The 19,865-nt window shown below is 58.2% G+C and overlaps 1 protein-coding gene across 1 annotated transcript in view; it reads right to left on the bottom strand.

Annotated features, from left to right (window-relative positions):
• Mpped1 (metallophosphoesterase domain containing 1) overlaps positions 1–19,865 on the bottom strand; it is a 60,279-nt gene that overhangs the window by 39,472 nt on the left and 942 nt on the right. Inside the window, exon 2 of the mRNA XM_026394360.2 lies at positions 13,540–13,721. Coding sequence (XP_026250145.1) covers positions 13,540–13,721 — 182 coding nt within the window. The remainder of the gene's footprint in view (positions 1–13,539; positions 13,722–19,865) is intronic.

Here is a 19,865-nt window from a genome sequence, read left to right on the forward strand (position 1 = left end):
GGTGTTGGACCTCTGCCCTCCAGAACTGTGAGGAAATAAATGAAGTTGTCCAGTCTGGGACACTTTGTTATAGCAGCCAAAACAAACTAATACAGTAACCGTGCATAAGACACGCTTCGAGAATATGGACAAAAATACTTCCTAAAATGTGAACGTAAAAAATGTTTCTAAAATTATTTTACAAGTGATTTTTAATAGATATGACTTTAATACTAATTTAAATGTTGTGTGCAAGCTTGATTATCTTATCTGTGTCTCTAAATGTTTACATATTCAGATTCTGTCATATAGGGTAGTTACCTGTATAGTCACATATACTGAAAGGCAAGTCCTATCTCTCAGGAATCTCAGAAGAATTAAAGCAGTGACTCAAACAGGTATTTGTACGCCGGGTTCACTGCAGAATGATTCCCATGAGCCCAGGTGTCCGTGGACAGGTGAGTGGATAAACAAAAGGTGGGGTGCACATACCGTGGAATATTGTTCAGCCTTAAAAAAGAAAGAGATTCTGACATATGCTACCTCCTGGGCGAACCTAGAGGGCATCATGCCAGGCACGAAAGGACAAAGACGGTACCATCCCCTTACACGAGGCGCTTAGAGAAATCCAATCCTCAGAGGCGGAAAGATGGATGCCAGGGCTGGGGGAAGGAGGCCCGAGCAGCCCGTGTCAAAGGGATGTGAAGCTTTAGTTTAGGAAGATGAGAAGTATCAGCGATGGGTCACAGGGACAGTTGCCAGCAACGTGAGGATGCGTAAGGCCACTGAAGCGTGTGCTTTAAAAAGGTTAAAACGGTGAATGTTATGTATATTTAACCAGCATTTGAATTTTTTAAACAAGTGAGAAGCCTGGATCCCAGACAACTGACTGGTAACCAGGCAGAACTGCAGCTCTGAGCCCTCCGGGCCCTGGAGACGCAGTGTTGAGACTCTGAGGATCCTGGCAGGCTGGCATTCTGACCTGGAGAACAAACAACTCCAGAACTGTAGAAGTGGGTGGGGCTCAGAGGTGGAAGGTCACGCAGCGGCTGCGCAGGGCCACCAGGAAGGTCTCACCAGCGACCACAGGAACAGAAGGTGCCCCCGATGTCGGGTAGAAGATCCTGCAGGGACCCCACCCACGGTGCCAAGGCCCCAGGAGAGGCCCTCTGTTACTGAACAGTCTCCCGAGAGGTTTCCTGGTGCCTTCTGGCTACAGAAAACGTTTTTAAAGGAGGAAAAAAAAAATGGCCCAAAGCAAAGTTCTTTGCAGAAGCAACTTAAATAAGAACGTGGAAACAACAGGCTGGGGCTGGAGCTCAGTGGCAGAGGAGACCCTCAGCACCATATAGAAAATAAATGAATAAAAATGAAGATATTGTAGAAAGAAAAAGATGGTGGAAACAAGGAAGAGCAGAGTTGTGACATATTTCTTAGTAAAGCCAAGTGTCTTAAAGCGGAATGAACACTTTGGACATGAGGATACTCTAGAATCCTGTCCCTCGGTGTGTCCACTCCTGCCTTCCACAGCCCTTATCTTAGCCCTTATCAGAGCCAGCCTGCCCCGGTGGCTGGGACCAGGTCCCCTGCACACGGCCCTCTGCAGCCAATGCAGGAGAAAGACACACCTCACCAGGAATCTGCAGCAAGGTGGCACCGAGTCCTGCTGGGGAGGAAGGAGGTGTCTGAGAAGGTCGACTAGAGGGCGTGAGGGTGGACGCAGCTCCCTCTGCAGAGGACCCAGCACACACAAGATGGGCCGAGGTGGGCAGCAATCCAACCCATTTGACAACAGCCCAGAAGCCAGGGGGAGGGGAGGAGGGAGTGGAGCAAGGCCTGGAAGGGACAGTAGGGTCACACCAGGGGGCCCTGGCCACCAGCTGTGGAGGGCAGCAGGAACCTCTGGAGAGTCCCAAGCCCGAAGGTTTGTGGTTGGATCAATAAACAACCCCCTTCACACTCCCAGATGACAAATATTAGTCTGGAGAGTGACTATTTTGAGAGGTTGGGACGTTACCCAAGACAGCCTGGCTTTGTCAGCTCCGCTTGCCTCCAGTGCTGCTGTCAAACCAGCCCAGAATTAGCTCCAGACGGCCCGCTCCATCCTCATCTGCATCGAGCTTGCTCCCAGGAAGGTGTGAAATTCTTCTTAAGACAAATCAAAGAAACAAACCTATACACTTAAAATATCTGCTTTTCTTTGAAAACAAATTTCAAAGAACAATATCCTAACTTTAAAATGCCCGACTAAAAAAAAGGCACCCGGCACGACACCCAGAGTAGTTAAAGCCACCATTGGACTTTGAGCCAGGCACTCTAGACACGGCCCACGACACCACAGCAACTTGTGTGTTTATGATGTGTCTACCCTACGCCCAGCCCAGATTGCCCACTGCCTCCCGGAGCCTCCCAACGACACCCCCTTTTATAGAGAAGAAAACAGAGGGTCAGAGAGGGACAGGACCTACCCGAGGCCACATGGCTGGGAAGAGTGGAGCCAGGACCCAAACCCGAGGGGCTCACAGCTACCAGGCACTTAGCTGAACCCCAACCACTCTGTCCTGTCCAGTGCCCATGGCAGCCCCCCTTAGCATTGGTACTGCCCCCCATTTGTGGATGGAGACACTGAGGCACCACAATAAGGACTTTCTCAAAACTGCCCAGGAAGTACGTGGCCAGGCAGGGCTGGGAGGGCCCCTGCGCAATCCTCTCCCTGGGCCCTCTCTCACTTCAGGAATGAAACCATCCCAGGTCCATGCACAAGGCATGCACTTCCCTCTAGAACCCAGACAAGCCCTGAGACGTGGGGACGCTGAAGTCCAACAAGGCCATTCCAGAAGCCGAACGTCACACCTGAGTGCAGCTGGTCCCATCCAGGGGGGCCTGCACGTGTGCCCCTCCCCAGGGCAACTGCTGGTACTGAGAAGGCCCAGCTCTGTCCCGAACGGCCGCCTGGCTGCGCCGTCTGGCAGCCTCACCTGCACTGTGAGCTGGCACTCCCCACCCTGCTGCCCACCCCCAGCTGCAGAGCGGCCTCTGCTTCCCACTGCACCAGGCTCAGGAGGGAATGGTTTACCTGGGACCTGCCCCAGCTCCACGTCACCTGCATCGACTCATCCAGCCCCCACGGAGGGATTGAGAATGCCCCGCGGTTCCCCCTTTTGCAAAACTGAAGAAACTGAGGCCCAGGGAGGCTCAGTCACTTGTCAAAGGTCACTTAAGAAGGATGGAGTGGCCTAGCTCTAGTCTCAGTCCAAAGTCTCTCAATTCCCAGGTGTGACCCGGAAGGGCCCCACTCCCTGGGTAGGTGGAGGAGTTCAGGCCGGCAGAGGCCTAGCATTCCCACGTCTGCAAGGGGACACGTCACCAGGTCCACGCCTGGCACACCAGGCACAGGCGTTCCTTCAGGTAACCCATGAGAGTGCGGGGTCAGGCTGGCACTGTCCGTGGTGCTGAAGAGGTGGCCTCGGGCTGGACAGCTGAGACCCCTGCCCTGGAGATCTGGGGGACCTGCCGAAACCACAGCCCACGCTGGGCCTCAGTCTCCTCCTCTGCACAGCGGGGACAACTTTACTCAGGACGGGCTGTCTATTGCCAAGGAGAAAAAAAAAAAAAAACATGAAACTGGGTTTCAAATGGGGCGTGGCGGGTCCTGGGAAGCCTCACGTCGCAAGCAGCTCACCTACGTGTGCCCTGGTTAGGTTGGTGCCCTTGCTCTAAAGCGTCACTCATTTCCACAGACATCAACCCACTTGGAGAAGTGCGGCTGTGCTCTAGGAAGGGCTGGAATCATCTGGACTCACAGGGAGTCGGTCCCACATTATAAAGGCCACCTTAGGGGTTAAAGAATAGGGAAATTCCAAAAGCAACATAGACCTCGGGTTGGCATCTCCACTCCACTTTTATTGCTGCGTGATCACTTTCTCCAAAGCCAACTAGTCACAGAGCTGAGAAAGTTTCTGCGGGTGGGGGGCGGCGGGGAGCGGAGAGACAGGGAGATGGGGGATCTTCCCGACGTCTCGGTCTGTGCGCACACGGGGACAGGAGGTTTAGTTCTGGGCTGGCCAGGATTTTCTGGCTTGTTGAGTATTCCTGTTCTGGAATCAAACCCAGCATGAAGATGACATTTAAAAAAAAAAAAAACCGCAGGCTTATTTCATATCCAAACACATCTCTCCATGTTCATAAAAAAAAGAGGCGCACCAGCTAAAGAATCTCGCTTCCCCCGACGCCGGATCCACCAGCCGGCTGTCTGTCCTGGCAGCCCTGCAGCCTTGAACGAGAGCAGGCAAGAGAGGAGACACTTGAGGGTGAGGAGGAGGCCCCAGGCAGACCTGCCTCGGCCTCTCACCTGGGAGACAGGTGAGCTGGGAGTTGGACCTGGACGGTCCCACCTGGCCCCAGGCCGCCTCGGGACTGTTATTCCAACCTGTCGAGGAGGAGTCTGGGTGGCTTTGCTGACCTCTGTATCCAGCCTCTAGGACCCAGGGCAGAGCCTGAAGGTAGGTGCTCCTGACCTCCAAGCCAGCAGGCAGGAGCCAGCCGCGGGCCTTGGTCAGCTGGAGGGCCTGGACCCAGCTCTGCCTGTCCAAGCACCACCAGCCTGAATCTGCTGCCAGCCCCACTGCCTGCATGAGGACCCCAGGCCTCCAGAGCTGATCCCGCCCCCACGGGCCTCCGTTTCTGCCAGTCGCTCCTGCACACACTCCGTGGGACTCCGGCCTCGGCCTCACACCTGCCACACCTCCACTCAGAGCGGCTACACACTCCATCCAGGTCTCTGCTCAGAGTCCCGAAAGGTCCTGCCCTGCCCCACCCCACCTGTGCCCTGACCCTGACCCCGTCACATCACAGCCTGAGCAGCGACGGCCTGACTTCTTCCGCCTCGCCAAGGCAGGACTGTGTCTTGCTGCTCACCGATGCTACCCCAGTGCTGAGGACCACGCCCAGCGCCCACCAAGTGCCTCGAAGCATCACCAAGTAAATAACCAAGTCCAAACGGGGACAAGCAGTGACGACCACAGCACGCAGGGCTAAGGGCAGACAGCCAGGACCTGCAGAGGCCGGACGGACGCCTGAGGTGCAGGTGGGTGTGTCCCGGTGCTGGGGAGGGTGAAGGCCACTCCGATTCATTTAAGAGTGTGCTGAGCCAGGCATGCATATTAAAAAATTGTGAGTGACTACTAAAAGAATCAAAAAAGAATGTACGATTTCCAAACCAGTAGAGGGGAAAAAAGAAACTTCCATCAATCTGAAAGTCGGTGGGAGTGTGGGGGACAGAAAGCCCCAAATGAATGACAGAAACGGACGTGTTTTATACACCAGGAAGCACCAGACAAAGGTCTGCTCATCATCATCACCTTAACATAAAAACCTTTGTCAAGGTCCTCCCGCACAGAAAGGACAGAGGACTCAGGCTGCAGGTTTCTCACAGGTGAAGGGAGTAGCCGTCCGTCACACCCAGGGGACAGGCCCATCAGAGGAGATGCCACAGCCATCAGCCCAACGCAGGTCCCTTCACCCTGGACCCCCGGAGACCCAGCCCCAGTTTCCGGCTCACAGCATCCATGTAGCCCCGGGCGTCGGTATCCTAGGCCCTCCCTCCAAATGACCTGATTGGTTTGAACCATCTTTAATAGTCTACCATTTTAGCCGGGCCCTGTGCAGCGCGACCCAGGAGGCTGAGGCAGGAGGATCGTGAGTTCCAAGCCAGCCTGGGCAAGGAGCTAGGTAACTCAGTGAGACCCTGTCTCCAGATAAAATAATTAAAAAGGGCTGGAGACGTGGCTCCATTGTTAAGCACCTCTGGGTTCAATCCCTGATACCAAAACCCAAACAGAACACTCTACCACCTTACTACCTTACTGTTTGATAAACCATCTCCAACCCCTTAACACACGATATAAACAGAAAGCAAAAAAAACCCAAACAAGAGTACACACAAAATAAAACCACGCAAGACCTTGTAGAGAGGCAGGCCTTTGAACATTTAAAGTTTTTTTCAATATCTATAAGGCATCTGTTTTTTGGATGATGGGCTAAAAAGAGAAAAAACACACACACACCACTGCAGAACACACACACACACACACACACACACACCAGTGAGCCGCATTTCATTTCCAAAGCCATTCTGTTGTAAATAGATAATTAGCACTTGAGCGCACCTTTCAAGGGGTTTATGCATTAACATGAAAATACTGTAATTATGGCCGGCCAAAATCACTTGACTACAACTTAGGATTCCAGATTTTTTTTTTTTTTATCTTTATTAGAAGTTAATTTTTCTCCCTTTCAGCCCCTAAAATACAGTTTGGCTTTGTGAGGAATGTTTTGGGGGTTTTTTATGAAAACCATAGAAAATCAGTCTTGACGAATGCTGACCCCCTGCTGGGCTGTTCATCCATTTTTTAGCTGCCCTTCGAGCTCACCCTCCAGGTGGCCCCTCCGGTACCAGGCACGTCGGCCGAAGATGATAACCCGGGACCACACTCTGTCCACACCAGCCAGCTTCTCAGCGGAAGGTGCCAGAAGGGACACCAGGTCCCCTTGTGAGACAAGGAAATTTAAATATTCAATCTTGAGTCTTTGCAAGAACAGCGCCGAATGTCTGAAAACGTCGGAATCCAGCCACTGTATCCAAAAGATGAGTAAATGAGCCAGAATCCATTTTAAGGCTGCTGCATACATTCAGTGAGAATTATGTTAGCTCTCTCTCAAAAAAAAAAAAAAAAAAAAGTTGGTTGGATTTTTCTTTTTTAATTGAAGTCACCACATGAGAAAAAATGTGTCTTTCTCATTCCCTTAACAAATACTGGTTTCATGACCTGTGCCAGGCTGCTGGGCCCTGTGGGTACCAGGTCACAGGCCAGGTGACTCTTGCGGCTCTCACCACCAGATCATGGCCAATCCCAGTGCTCCCTGTCCCTTGGCCACCCCCAGATCAGCTGGGCACCCTGGCCTTTCACCAGCAGCCGTGCCTGCCTCCCGTCATGCAGGGTGCGTACCTGGTGGCCTCCCCTGCCTGCTGCACTCAGATTCAAAGTCCTGAGTCAGACAGCCCCTCCCCGATGCAAGCCCACCCCACCCACCCTGCCGGTCCCAGCCCGGCCCTCTCCCTAGACTCCCTGGCTCAGCCTCCTCTGCGCACCAGGTGACTCACAGCGGGGTCCCTCTCAGCCCAGGGCCTCCTCAGAGGGGGACTAGCCCCTCACCCTGGTGGCTGATGTGACTCCCTCGTCAATCACCTAGATGACTGGCTTCGTGGCTGCTGACCACCTGTCTCTGCCCCAGGTAGGCAGGGACACTTCCGTGCCATCGTCACTGAACTCTCCCCTTACCCGGGTGGACCCAGCAGGCCCCCAAGACCTGCGAGTTGACTGAGCTGAGCTCAGACCACTCCCCATCCCCGCAGCCCAGCGAGAGGTGCCACTCCACTGCCCCAGGCCAGGGGGCCCCAGGCAGCCAGGAGGGGGTCTCATGTGACCCAGGAGGACCAGGAGTGCAGGCTGTTGTCCAGCAGCCCAGCTAAGGGACGCCCCGGGCCCTGGGGGAAGGACAAAGGAAGCGTCTCTTCCTTTTCCCGTCACTTGCCTATTTCTCACTCGGGCGGATGGCCGGACCCAGGTCGGTCCCCTGCCTGGGTAGCCAGGAAGGCTGCAGACGGCACCTGCCACCCGGTAGCCTGCAGCTGCCCACGCCCGGCATGGTGGCCACTCCCCGGAAACCTCCCGTCCCACTCCCACCCCACCCTGCCCAGGGCAGGAGAGTGCAGGACTCTGCCGCCCGAGGGGCCCCTGCTGGCCCCGGGGACTGGATGCACTATGGTGGCGGCAGTGCCAGCAGGGGCGACCGCCTGGAGGTCCCAGGGAACCTGTGGTGACCAGAAGCCACGGCTGCCCTCCTGGGGCCTGGAAGTGGGGAGCAGGGGGCGCGAGAAGAGAAACAAAGCCGCCTGCACCAGCTCTGGGCGCAGAGCGCCAGGGACTCTGGGCCCCTCCCATCCACACGGAGGCTGGACTCCACTCAGGAGGGAGGGACAGGCAGCCATGCCTGGGGTGGGGACAGTACTCGGGTGGCCGGCCTCTAGCTGCATCTTCAATTGTTTCCCAAACAGCACTGATTCTGTGCCTGGGAACTGGCCCTGCTCCTGGGAGGGGAGGGAGAGCCCCACCTGCCGCCCCCAGCGGTGTCCAGCTGCCAAGGGGCCACAAGCACAGCCCATCCCAGTCACCCCGGCACCCCAGGCCCTCCACACGGCAGCAAGGGGCGAGAACCCAAGCAGCCGCCTGGAAATGGATTCCTTTCCTGTCTCTCCCCTCCTCCCCCACGATTTTAATTAAGGGTTTACTTGCAAAGACCTAGCTCTGTTTAACGAAATCCTTGGACCCCTTTTATATTGTCTTATATATCGTTTTATGCTAGGGCGCCAGGAAAAAAGTTAATTATAACTTCTAAATACTCCATTAAGGGCCCCGTCTTCCTCCCCGCCTGAATCCGCTAAGGCTAGTGCCTTAATTAACTGGTCCCGCGTGTGCCCGCAGACCTGGCCCTGCTCTAGTCGGCAAGGCCGGCCAACACCCCTTGGCACCAGGCTGGGCTGGGCTCTGGGGACCTGCGCTGACCCAGGTGTGGTCCCTGTCCTGGCAGGGTCACAGGACCCAGGAGAAAGGGGAGCCCAGCAGGCTGACTCATAGGTGCCCGGGGCTGCAGCACAGACAACAACAGCCAGTCAAACTAAGAACAGATGCCGTGCACACCAGCCTCAGGGCCAGGAAAGGGGGCTCTGACAGAGGGTCCCAAAAGCCCCCCTGGAGAGCTGCACCTTATCCTGAAGCAGTAGGGGCGGGTAGAGGGGGCGGAAGTCAGTTGGAACAGAATGAGCCTGAAATCCTGGCAGACACCCAAGAGGAGGCGTCTCCTGGGAAGCCTGAATAATCAATCCACTGGCTCCAGAGAGAAGAGGAGCTGTTCCCAGGTCTGAGAGGGATCCGGTGCCTGTCTCTGGGGAGGGTCGGCAGGTCCGAGGACAGGCCCAGGGAGAGGCTCCCTCCAGTGGGCAGAAGCAGAATAGGGGAAATGAAGAAGGGTGGCCTGGAGCCAGGGAAGGAGAGCCACAGATGGCTGTGTCCACCAGGTGCCACCGAGCACAGGCAATAGGGACTCTGGGCCGTCCCTCCTGGGCCATGCAAGGCTGGGGACGAGGAAAGAGGGCTGTGTGGGCGGCAGGCTCCTGGCGGGGGTTGGGGAGGCCAGCCTGGCACCCGCCATCACAGACAGAGAGCTCCCTGGCACCTTGCAGATCCCAGCGTGTGAAGGGACAGTTCCGGTGGGCGTGGCTGTCATTCAGACAGCGGCAGAACCGGGGCTGCTCTTCCTGCCAGGAGAAGGAGTGGGTGGGGTCGGGGCCTCAGACGGTGCTCCCCCCACAGTGGGCAGCGCTGGCAGCGGGTACCACGGGGCGCTCAGCCTCTCCTCGCACCCTCAGCACCCCTGGCCTCCAGGGAGAGTCCACACGTCCACCCGGAGCCGGGCCCCCTTGCTCAGGTGCAGACCACCGGCTGGCCTCGGCACCCCGCTTTGTCCTTGAGACCTCAGCTCAGCCCCACTCCCGCTGATGCACGGGGTCTGCCTCCCAGCCCTGCCCCGGAGACCCCGTCCGCTGCTGTTCACCAAGGGGCATGCAGTCACGCCCTGCCCTGCTGGGACACTGGGCACGGCCCAGAGCCAGGGCTGCACGTGCTGGGCATTGGTGTGACACTTGCTGACACCCTGTCCTCTGTTCAGAGACTCTGGGGACCAGCACTGGCCTGGGGAGAGGCCTCGGCCCCGCCCTCCACAGGCTGAAAGTCCAGCAAGGAGCCGCAGCCGGGCCTCTGTCTGGCAAAGGAGGCGGAAGCAGGGCGAAGGCCGCGGCTGGACCTCAGGCCTGAGCCCCTAACCGCCAGGCGTCCAGCTCTGCATGGGCACACGGCACGGACCCAACCGGCTGCTGCGAGCTCCCCAGGCTCCCACTCTGTTGAGCACCGCGTCACCTGTGGAGGAGGAGCGGGGACCTTCCAGCACATCCTGCGCCATTTTCAGCCCGCCTGGTTCTCCCTCCACGCTGGCTGCAGAACCTGTCCTCGGACATTTTTTAGCTGCCTACGGGGACAGTCACAAATCAAGGTGGTGTTTCCACCTCATGACTATATTTGGAATATTAATGGCCAAAGAGAAAGAGGGTCTGCTCAGAGGGGTGCTGTCACCCCAGCCCAGCCCCCTGCGAGGACCCAGGCGGAAGCACACAGGTGGGAGCAATGCACCCAGGAAGTCAGAGCCGAGGTCTAGGCGTGCGGCCCCAGGTACTGGTCTCACCACTGTCCCTAGTGACTTTGTCTGGAGGTGGCCCTGGAATATGACCTTATTAACTGCTTTTAAAATCTCCAAGAGGCTGGGACTATGGCCCAGTGGCAGAGCACTTGCCTAGCACAGGTGAGGCACTGGGCTCAATCCTCAGCACCACATAAAAATAAATAAATAAAATAAAGGTCCACCTACAACTTTAAAATATTAATGGATAAATAAATAAATAAAATCTCCAAGAGGAATGGATGGGCAGGAAGCAGCCTGTGGGCTTCGGTGTTCTCGTGGGAGGGGGCTGGGCGGGGCAGCTGGGCCAGGGCTCCTGGGGGAGTGGCTGGACCCACCCAGGGTCAGCACCGCTCCTGGCACACAGACACCAGGAGGGTCAGCTCAGGAACAACCCGCCAGGCCTTCTGTGACACCACAGGGACGACACTCTCCCTGTAGGAAATCAGGGGACAGGAGCCACCAAGAAGAGAATTGCCCGAGTCCCGCCACCCAGACATCAATAAACATTCCAGAGCCTTTGTCCTTGCTGCACATCCAGGACGGCCTTTGGAAAATGTCTTCGAGTCGTCCCCTCCGTAGACCTTCCCCAAGCTCCCGCCACACCCAGAATCAAGCCCCACTCTGGCCCTGCCCCCAAGGCCTGTGCACATGGGCGCCCACCTCCAGCCCAACTCTGCTAAGGCTCCCTTTGCCATCCAGGGCCTGCTGCCCCACGGTCCTGCCCCAGATCTGCCCAGGAGGCCTTTGATGACCACCTAGCTGAGCTCCACACAGCCTTCCCCACCACAGTCCCTGGCTGGTCCTCAGCAGGCACCTGTCACTTTAAGAGTCCTCACTGATCTGGCAAATGCCAGGAAGCAATGTCAACTTTCACACAGCACTTCACAGTTTACAAACCTGACCACCTCCTCCCCCCACACAGCCTCCAGACTGCTCTGGGAGAGAGCCAGGGCGAGGGGAGCCTCGCTACTCCCATTTAAAAAGAGGCCACCAGAGGTGACATGTGGCTGCCACAGTCACCCAGGCAGGAAGCAGACCAGAGCGGCTCGAAGAGATGCCACAGAGCACTTGACTCCAGGGTCAATCGCTGGGTTTGAATCCCAGCTCTGCCGCCTGCTGGCTGTGTGACCTTGAGCAAATGCCCTCACTTCTCTGGGCTTTGGTTTTCTACTCTGTAAAATGAAGACAACACTCAACACTCGCTCCTGCCTCATTCTGCTGTCAGGAGGACTGAGGACACAGTGACACACACTAAGGGCACAGAAAGTGCCTGGCACATATTAAATGCGAACAAACACTGGCTCTGTACACAAACGTGCCTGGCCAGATGGACCTAACCAGCGCCCGGTCCATGGCCACCCTGACCGCCGGCCGAGGAAGGCAGGTCTCACTGTGTGCAGCACGAAGTCCCCAAAGCCAGCCGCCAAGGGACTTCTGTTCTCAGTCACTGTGAGCACCTTGCTGCTCGATCAAGGACAGGGAAGCTCCTCACCAGCCCAGCCCCCCTCGAGTGACGGCCCCGACACCTGCAACCACTTCCAGCAGCAAAGCCGGGGGCTGGGGAAGGGAACGAGAGCAAGGCCCCCCTGAGCCCACCCTGATGACCCGGGCGCACAACCGCTCCACCAACTTCAAGTGCAGATGCTAAGGAGGCCACCCACACGCCCAGGCGCGTCTCCCACCTCTGTCAAGAGCCTGTCTCCCTGGGCCCTCTCAGTCAAGCCCCTCGTCACCACCACGTCCTCCAGGCAAGTACCCAGGCCCACCCTGACCTGAGCTGTCCCCTCGTTCCACCCCTGTCCCCTCATCTGACTCTCCTCCTTCCCTGAGCAAACGCCCGTGCCCTGCCAAGGCCCTGCTCAGAGCCCACCTCCCTGAGAAGTGGTCCCCTGCCCCGAGGACCTCGTCAGGCCTCATATGACTGTCCCACAGCCCTCAGTCCCCACCCGCAGCACATGGGCTCCACACTGAGGAGGGCATGTGTGCCAGGCAGACCTTGAGAACCTCCATCCTCCTGCCCCACGGGGACGCACGCCGTGACCACCTGGAACTGCTGCCGAGTTCAACAGGCAGGGGGGACGAGCCTGCCACGGTGCGCCTGGCCCAGGGCGAGTCCGGTTGTCTGCCTGGGAAATAGACCTGGGGCCCAGCCAAGTGGAGCCTCACCTGAGGGTCCCCTGCTGGGTGGCAGCCCAGAGCTGGAGGCCATGTGGCCGGGTGAGGGGCCGGAGGAGTCCTGCTGGCAGGAGCCCTGCGGGGGGCCTCTCCTACCCCAGCCTGCACATGTTTCAGCCCAAACAGGCCCTGGATTAGAATTTCCTGTTTGAAAAATCAATATTTAAAGCACCGAGCTGCCAAGTGGAGGAGGCGGCCTTGCTTGTAAATATTCTCCCCCTGGCAAAGCCGGGCCTCCCGCTTGCCACGCCACCCGCCTGGCTGCGGCCTCTGCTGCACACACGGCTCCCAGCCAGCCGCAGAGCCAGGCCCCGCGAGGCCCAAGGGACCGTCTGGCGGCCACAGGAGCTGCATACGGAGGTGGGTCGGCCCTGCACCCACGTCTCCACCACCACAGGCCTGTGCGCCAGGCCGCCTGGGGGCCATCCATCTGTCCCCCAGGGTGGGGACAGAGCCCCGCTGGGAGGTTTCTCTGTATTCCCAGGCAAGTGAATTCTTCCAGGGGGCTCCAGATTTCATTCCTTCTTATTTTGGAAGAAAAGCACAAAGACAAAGACAGGATTCTGGGGACCTGTGGAGATCACCGCCCACCCTTGCACACTGTATGCCAACAGCTGACCGCAGGGGAGCCCACGTCTGGCCCCCTGGGCCCCTCCTGGGTCAGCGGAGGCTGCAGGGACCCTCACTGGGCGGCTGAGCGAGGCACGTGTCATTCGCCCCCTCGGCATTGGAGGCTGGACGCAGGGAGGCCAAACAGACACGAGCAAAGTCCCTCTGAGAGGAGGTCTCTCAGGCCCCATGAAAACCTCTCAGACAGATGGAAAGATGGCCAAGACAGGTGCTGGCCTCGGAGGTCCTAGGCGGAACCCGAGAGAAAGACACAGCCTGTCCCAGGTCAGGGACGGCTTTCTGGCCGATGGAGGGTGCAGCAGAGCAGGGAGGAGGGGGCGCCAGGCGGAGGGCAGCTGCTGGAGGGGAGCCGGCAGGACCCATGTCCTCCCGCCCACCTGGCGCCCAGCAGGCGGGACCTACCTAGCCACTCGTTGAATTTCTTCACCTCGCTCGGGAGCCCCAGCTCCGTGAAGTCCCCCGCGTGGATCAGCACGTCACCGTAGGGCATCTGGATGGGGTCGGTCCTCGAGTGGGTGTCAGAGACGCAGACAAAGCGCGTGTAGCCGGGTGGCTTGGGGGCATCGTGAGGCACCGGGTCCACCCTGTGGGCAGAAGAGACACCGTGGGTCATGGGCCCACAGAGCCGTGAGCCTGAGGACGCCGTGGCCAAAGCCACGCTCACATCCCCACAGACAGAGGTGGCGCCCCAGCCTGCCGAGGGGTCCAGATCTGGACTCCTGCTCACTGGGGACAAGATATTTTTGTCCCCTGAGCCTCCGTTTGCCCCTATGCCTGGGAATCCCAGAAGGCCACGGAGCGGGCTGAGGGAGGTGATGAGTGAGCACCTGGTCATCACGCTCACGTGCGGAGGAACTAAGGCAGCACTTCCCAGCCTTGTGTCCATGAGGCCCACCACATGATTTAACCCACAGAAAAGCTGCATCGCTAAGTAGTGTATGTCTGTCTGCACCTGGACAGATGAAGGACAAAGGGTCAGACTTTTTCACCCTCCAAAAGCCAGTTTTCACCCCTGGAGGATGCTACTGCCCCCACTGAGGATACCTGGACTAAAGTCCACGGTCCAGTCAGACTGACCAAGGAGAGCCGTGTGGGGAAGGAGGGATTCAAGGAGACACTTCAGTGCAGACAGGTTGCAATTTTTCAAAACCATGAGCTAGTCTGACCACTTTCAGATCGAGAGCCCTCCAGGGGCATTGTCTCACGGCGTCAGGCATCAGATCAGGCTTCCAATCCCTCCTTGCTGCTTGTGGCTTACACGTGACCTTGAGCAAAACACACTGCCTGGGTTTGTGCCTCTGTAAAATGGAGCCACCTCCCCAGGCAAAATACTCAGAAAATTAAAGCACGGCACAAAAGTAAGTCCATTTCCTGGGGAGCCCGAGGTGGCTCTCTAGATTCATTCCCGAGGACTCAGATCCAGCAGGTGAGCAGGACCCTGAGCTCCCCAAGGCACAAGCGTGGACAGGGCTGAGGAGCTGGCTGCCCGCTCCCAGTCCAGGGCTCTTCCCCACTCGCTGCCTCCCCAGCTGGATGGCTGTGCCAGGCTCCAAACACTTAAAAACAACGCAATGACATTTCAACGAGCAGATCTCTCCAAATGAGAATGCCGCTCCAGGAGTTGTGTTTAAATCTAATTATGCGGCAAACCAAAAGCGGTACCATATCAGTTACATAAATACTTTTAAAGACATCTTTCTAATTATCCTTTTTTTCAGACAATATATTCGAAGAAATTTAATTAACACCTTACGAGAGACGTGGGAGCGGCATGCTAATGTGCAGGGAGCCCTAGCATGTGGATCTGCCGCAGGTGAAGGCGCCATGCCAGCCTCTCCCGCCATAATGTCACGATGTCACCGTGGGAGGGAGCACCTGTGGCCCCTTTCTAGGGTTGTCAAGCCAAGGCAGAATCCCAGCAGGATGGGACTGGCCCAGGCTAGTGGGCCAAGAAGCAAACCCCCTGTGAGCAGCTGATGACCAGCCAGGAAGGGGCGGGCTCTCCCCTGCTGTCATTCACTCATTCATTCTGCCTTTCTTCAACACCTACTGTGCGCCAGGCAGAGAGCTGGCTCTGGCCCCGCCCACACGCCCCGCCTCCACCTACACGCCCCGCCCATCCCGACTCAGCTGACCAAGGGCAGCCAATCACAACCGGGCTGCAGGCCGGGCACCTGAACTCTAGAGCCAATTAGATCATTCATATTCTCTCACTCTCTCTGGTTTTGAAGAGGCTACCAAGCGACCAACACCACGCCAAAGAGGAAAAGAGCTGAGAAGGGCAGAGACAGGGAGCAGGGTGCCCGCCCACAGCCCGGGGCTGCTCTCCTCCTGCACCTCTCCTAGTGAGGAGCCCTGAGCGGGCCACCCGGCAGCCAGGGGCTCCCGCGGGCTGGGCCTGCTGTTGGAGCCAGAGCTCTTTAATTAACTCTGCCTTACTTCCCTACACCCCGAGGCTCCTGCACAGTGAAGATGCAAACCCAGCAATCCCCAGAGAAGAAAATAAAGGCTCTCATTTCCCGCTCGGTCCTTGGGCTGTTTGGATTGTAGCAAACGCTAAACCTTAAAATAATAACGGCACTGATATCAATGATTCCCACGCATCAAGAGCTCATTCTGGAAAAGGAAAAAAAAAAGAGCTCGTTATGCGCTGCGCCTGCTACCTGCACATGCTCTCCCCTCCCTCCCCGGGACCATCTAAGCAACATACTCTGCTGTCCCCGTTGTACAGGTGAAGAAACCCGGCTCAGAAAACCTGATTTACCCACAACCTCCGCCATGGAGCTGGTCTTTATCCCAAACCCACACCAGGCTGGACTACCTCCAGGACCTGCTTCTTTTCTTTCAATCAATCCATGAACAAATGCTTACAAAGGAACTCCCACGTTCCAGACACCTGCCGGGTGTGATGGATGCACCTGTAGAGAATACACTCACAGAGGCCACTAGCAGGGGCTCCCATAAACTGTAACTGTGTTTAGAAGTGAGGGAAAAGGCAGAAGAGACATGGAGAAAGAGTCTCTGAGATGGCATCATTGGAATCCTGGATCCAGCCATGCCTGAAGCTAAACCCAAACTTCCTAGCTAATGACATGAGCTAGTAAACGAATCATTTCACCCTTACAATATCAGCTGTGTTTCTGACACTTGCAGTGACAAAACCCCAGCTAACACTTGAGTCACAACAGCCCCATGGATTAAGCAAATGAGGCCAGGAAAAATAAGTTCCATGCTCAAGGTCCCATCTGATAAGATAAAGCATAGAATTTGAACCGAGGTCTTCCAACAGGAATTTGGGCATCTAACTGCAACACCTTCTTGCAAGCAAAATGGTTATTTCCTAGCGACATTCTACAGGGACCAAACATACGGTGTAGAAGCACATGTTCTTCTTTCCTAGAGCTGAGGCTTCTGCCTGCTGAGGTGCTCAGACGCCCACCACCAGCTCTCCCTCGGGAACAGGGTAATGGGAACAGCACAGAGTGGAGAGCACAACCCAGAAACCCAAGCCCAGTGACCACTGACTGCGCCTGGCCCTCCCCGGCTCTGGTCCGGCTCTGCAGGGTAGACAGAGCTGGGGGGCGGAGGCATTCACCAGGGGGATGCCGGGGGGAGCCTAACTGACCCTCGCAGCTCAGAGTCTAATGCCAAAGCCCCCGCAGTGACCTCTGCCCTGCTCTTGGCTCTCGCTCTTCCCCATAAGCCATCGGCTCCAGGCAGTGCCATTCTGGCGTCGGATGCCCACACAGACACCAAGCAGAGCAGTCACCCCCATTACCCCATCCTGGGGCACACTGAAGGTCTGAGGGTCCCACACCTCCAGCCCGTGACAGGACATCAGCCACGCTGCGTGGGAACTCTACAAACAGGGAAACCGAGGCCCAGGGAGGGCAGAGGACTGGCTGATGCCCACCAGAGCTCTTCCCCAAAGCACTGCCCCAGAGACAGGCCCTCCTGTGCCCAGACCTGAGCTCCTGTCCCCCCTCCAGTCTCTGCTTCGGCTGGTCCCTCTGCCCTAGAATGGCCAGGTCCACTTAAGTCAAAATGCCGCTGGACCTCCAGGGAGGCAGCCCGCACTGCCAGGGCGCCTAGGGAGCCGTCCCACCAGTCAGTGTGTAAGCAGACTGACGCACCTGCCGGGGGACTCCGAGCACCTCCAGCTGGGGGCGCTGTGGTCTGTCCCTGGAGGGGTCAGGGGAGGCTTCCGAGGGAGTGAGCTCTGGAGACCAGCAGGGCCAGGCTGTAGACACAGAGGGAAGAGCAGGTGCCAAGAGCTGAGGCGGGAGGAGTGGAATGTTCCAGAGACAGAGGCAGCCAGTTCCTCTGCTGCCCAGTGGAGGAGGCAGGCAGGACGAGGCCAGAGAGCGAGGTGTGCAGGCTCGGAGGCCTCCCGCCTGCCTTGCCCGCCAGCCCTACCCAGGCAGGAGGCTGAGCCCTCGGCCTCTGGAGCCTCTCAGCCAGCAGACAGGAGCCGGGGCTGAGCAGCAGGCCCGACGCCACCTCCCAGCCTCAGTCTCCTCCACTGTAGGGAGGGTGCCAGCGTGCCCACCTGGCATAGTTGGCAGGGCCAGGCGCCTGCCAGCCTGGCTCTCAGCCCCTCACCCTATGCACGTCAGGACCCAGCGCTACCCCGGAGGCTCGGGGGTCCACACCTCCACCACGCCTCCCGCGGCACGAGGCGGACACCTCCCCGTGGTCCGTCCCTGACCTTCACCCTTGTCTTCTCCCTGCCACCCGGGCGGGAAGTCTGGGGCCTGCAAGGGCCTCCCAGGGACCCCACAGGGTTTACAGCCCTCCGGGTGTGGAGTCTTCAGCCTCAGGACCACAACCCAGAGGCCCAGGGGCATAGATTCAGGTTCAGGCGGAGGCAGCCTGGTTACCAGCAGGGTCTCTGGGGCCACCGTGTAAATCACAGGTTCAATCAGAGGCCAGGTTTGGATCGTCACTGTGGTCATTAAATATAAATTATGGATTTATTAAATAAGGCCCCCTCGCTCCCTCACCCTGGAGACAAAGCCCAGGGTGACGATAAATCACACGTCAGGAAGTGGGGGGCATCCCTCCTGCCCCTCCCGGAGATGGAGTGGCCCCTTCACCGTGGAAACTCCTCAGCCGTCCCGCCAGCCTGCGCGCCTCCCCCAGGCTAAAGGCCTCAGTGAAGGGCCTGGAGGCGGCGACCCCGAGTCCCTGTGCCACCCCGGCTCACCCAGCTCTGTGCCATGCTGCGTTTCAAAGCCAGAGCTCAGGGCATCCCAGGACCCTGCCCAGACCCCCAGGGCCACTGAGCCCCACGGCCAATGGAAGCCAGGGACCGTCACTGCTTGGGGTGAGGAGGGGAGAGACCTGGCCAGCTAGGAAGCCAGCTGGGCCACAAGAAAGCCACCAAGCATTCATCGCTACCAGTGCCACATGGTGGCAATGACATGTTTTAGGACACTTCTGCTGTCTTCCCTCCATCTGAGCAAGCTCCGTGTGGGCAGGCATCGTCTCCAGCACCGTGGTGTCCTAACCTCTCGGGGCATTTGCTGCCCACCCAGCTGCCCTATGAGGCTACCCCCCTCACCCCAGGCCTGCTGTCAGCAGCACTTCACAGCTGGGGACAATGAGGCAGCACGAGGCAGGATCCCACCCTCAGATGAATGAGGGACCCTCCGCTGCACACTGGTTGAGAGAGGGACATCAGTGGTGCCTCACGGGGTCACTTACTCCATGACCATCCTCAGGACCCAGTCTGACCCGCAGGACCCTCAAGACACCCCTCTGCCCAGCTGCTCCCTGCTGCCTGCTGCCTGGCCCGCTCCTCCTCACGCCCCTTCCCAGTCCACTGCTCCCTCTCCCCCCGGCCTCAGCCTAGTTGCTGGGGCTCCTGCCTGGACTGGCCTCCTTGGCTCTCCTCTCCTGTCCTCCTGTTTCCCTGGCGTCATTCCCAGACCAGGGTCTCCCTAGACCCTGGGTGTCCAGGCCAAGACAGAGGTGCAGTCAACGACAGCTCTGCGTGGTGTCATCCCTGGCCCAGGGACCCTCAGAGGGGTGACACGGGCACAGACACACACCCACGTGGCCTGCTCTGTCCGAAGGCTGATGTTCTCCCATGTCACACCGGCAGGGCTTCCAGGACCTCAGGCACAGTCTGGAGAACTAGCCTCACCTACCCTGGGGCAGACACCTCGCAGCAGCCGGGCCAGGCCTCTAGGAGCAGGGAGCCTCAGCCCCAGCCTCCATACTGTCCAAATCCACCAACCTGGCCCCCAAAGACAGTCAGAGACAGTCGCCCAAATCCACCAAAAGATACAGCAGGCAGCCTCCAACCACAGGCCCCGTGCCCCCACGGAATGAGCCACCCAGAGCCAGCGCCACAGGGAAGGGGGCGCTCCTGGTGCCGGAGGCCACCCAGGCCCTGCGCCTGCCGCCTCCCGGATGAACAGCTGTCTGGGCCCACCTTCAACAGAGGCCAGGGCCTGAGGGAAGGAAACCACGTGAGCAGGAGCAGAAGCCCCCACCGCAGGTGGGGACCCGCGGCACCTTCTCGAGAGGTTCTCGTGGTGGCTTTTCCAGTCTCCCCGAGGGACGGCAGCTGGGACCCCACATGAACACTCTGCCCAGAAACGATGCCACCCCCGTAGTGGAGGCTTGGGGCCTGTGTCCCCAGGGGTCATCCGATGCACAGGTGGTCAGGAGGGCTTCCACGGGGACCCATGGCCCTCACCCTCTGTGCTCTCCTCCACCAG

This window comes from Urocitellus parryii, chromosome 5, assembly GCF_045843805.1.
Source record: "Urocitellus parryii isolate mUroPar1 chromosome 5, mUroPar1.hap1, whole genome shotgun sequence".
Lineage (NCBI taxonomy): Eukaryota > Metazoa > Chordata > Mammalia > Rodentia > Sciuridae > Urocitellus > Urocitellus parryii.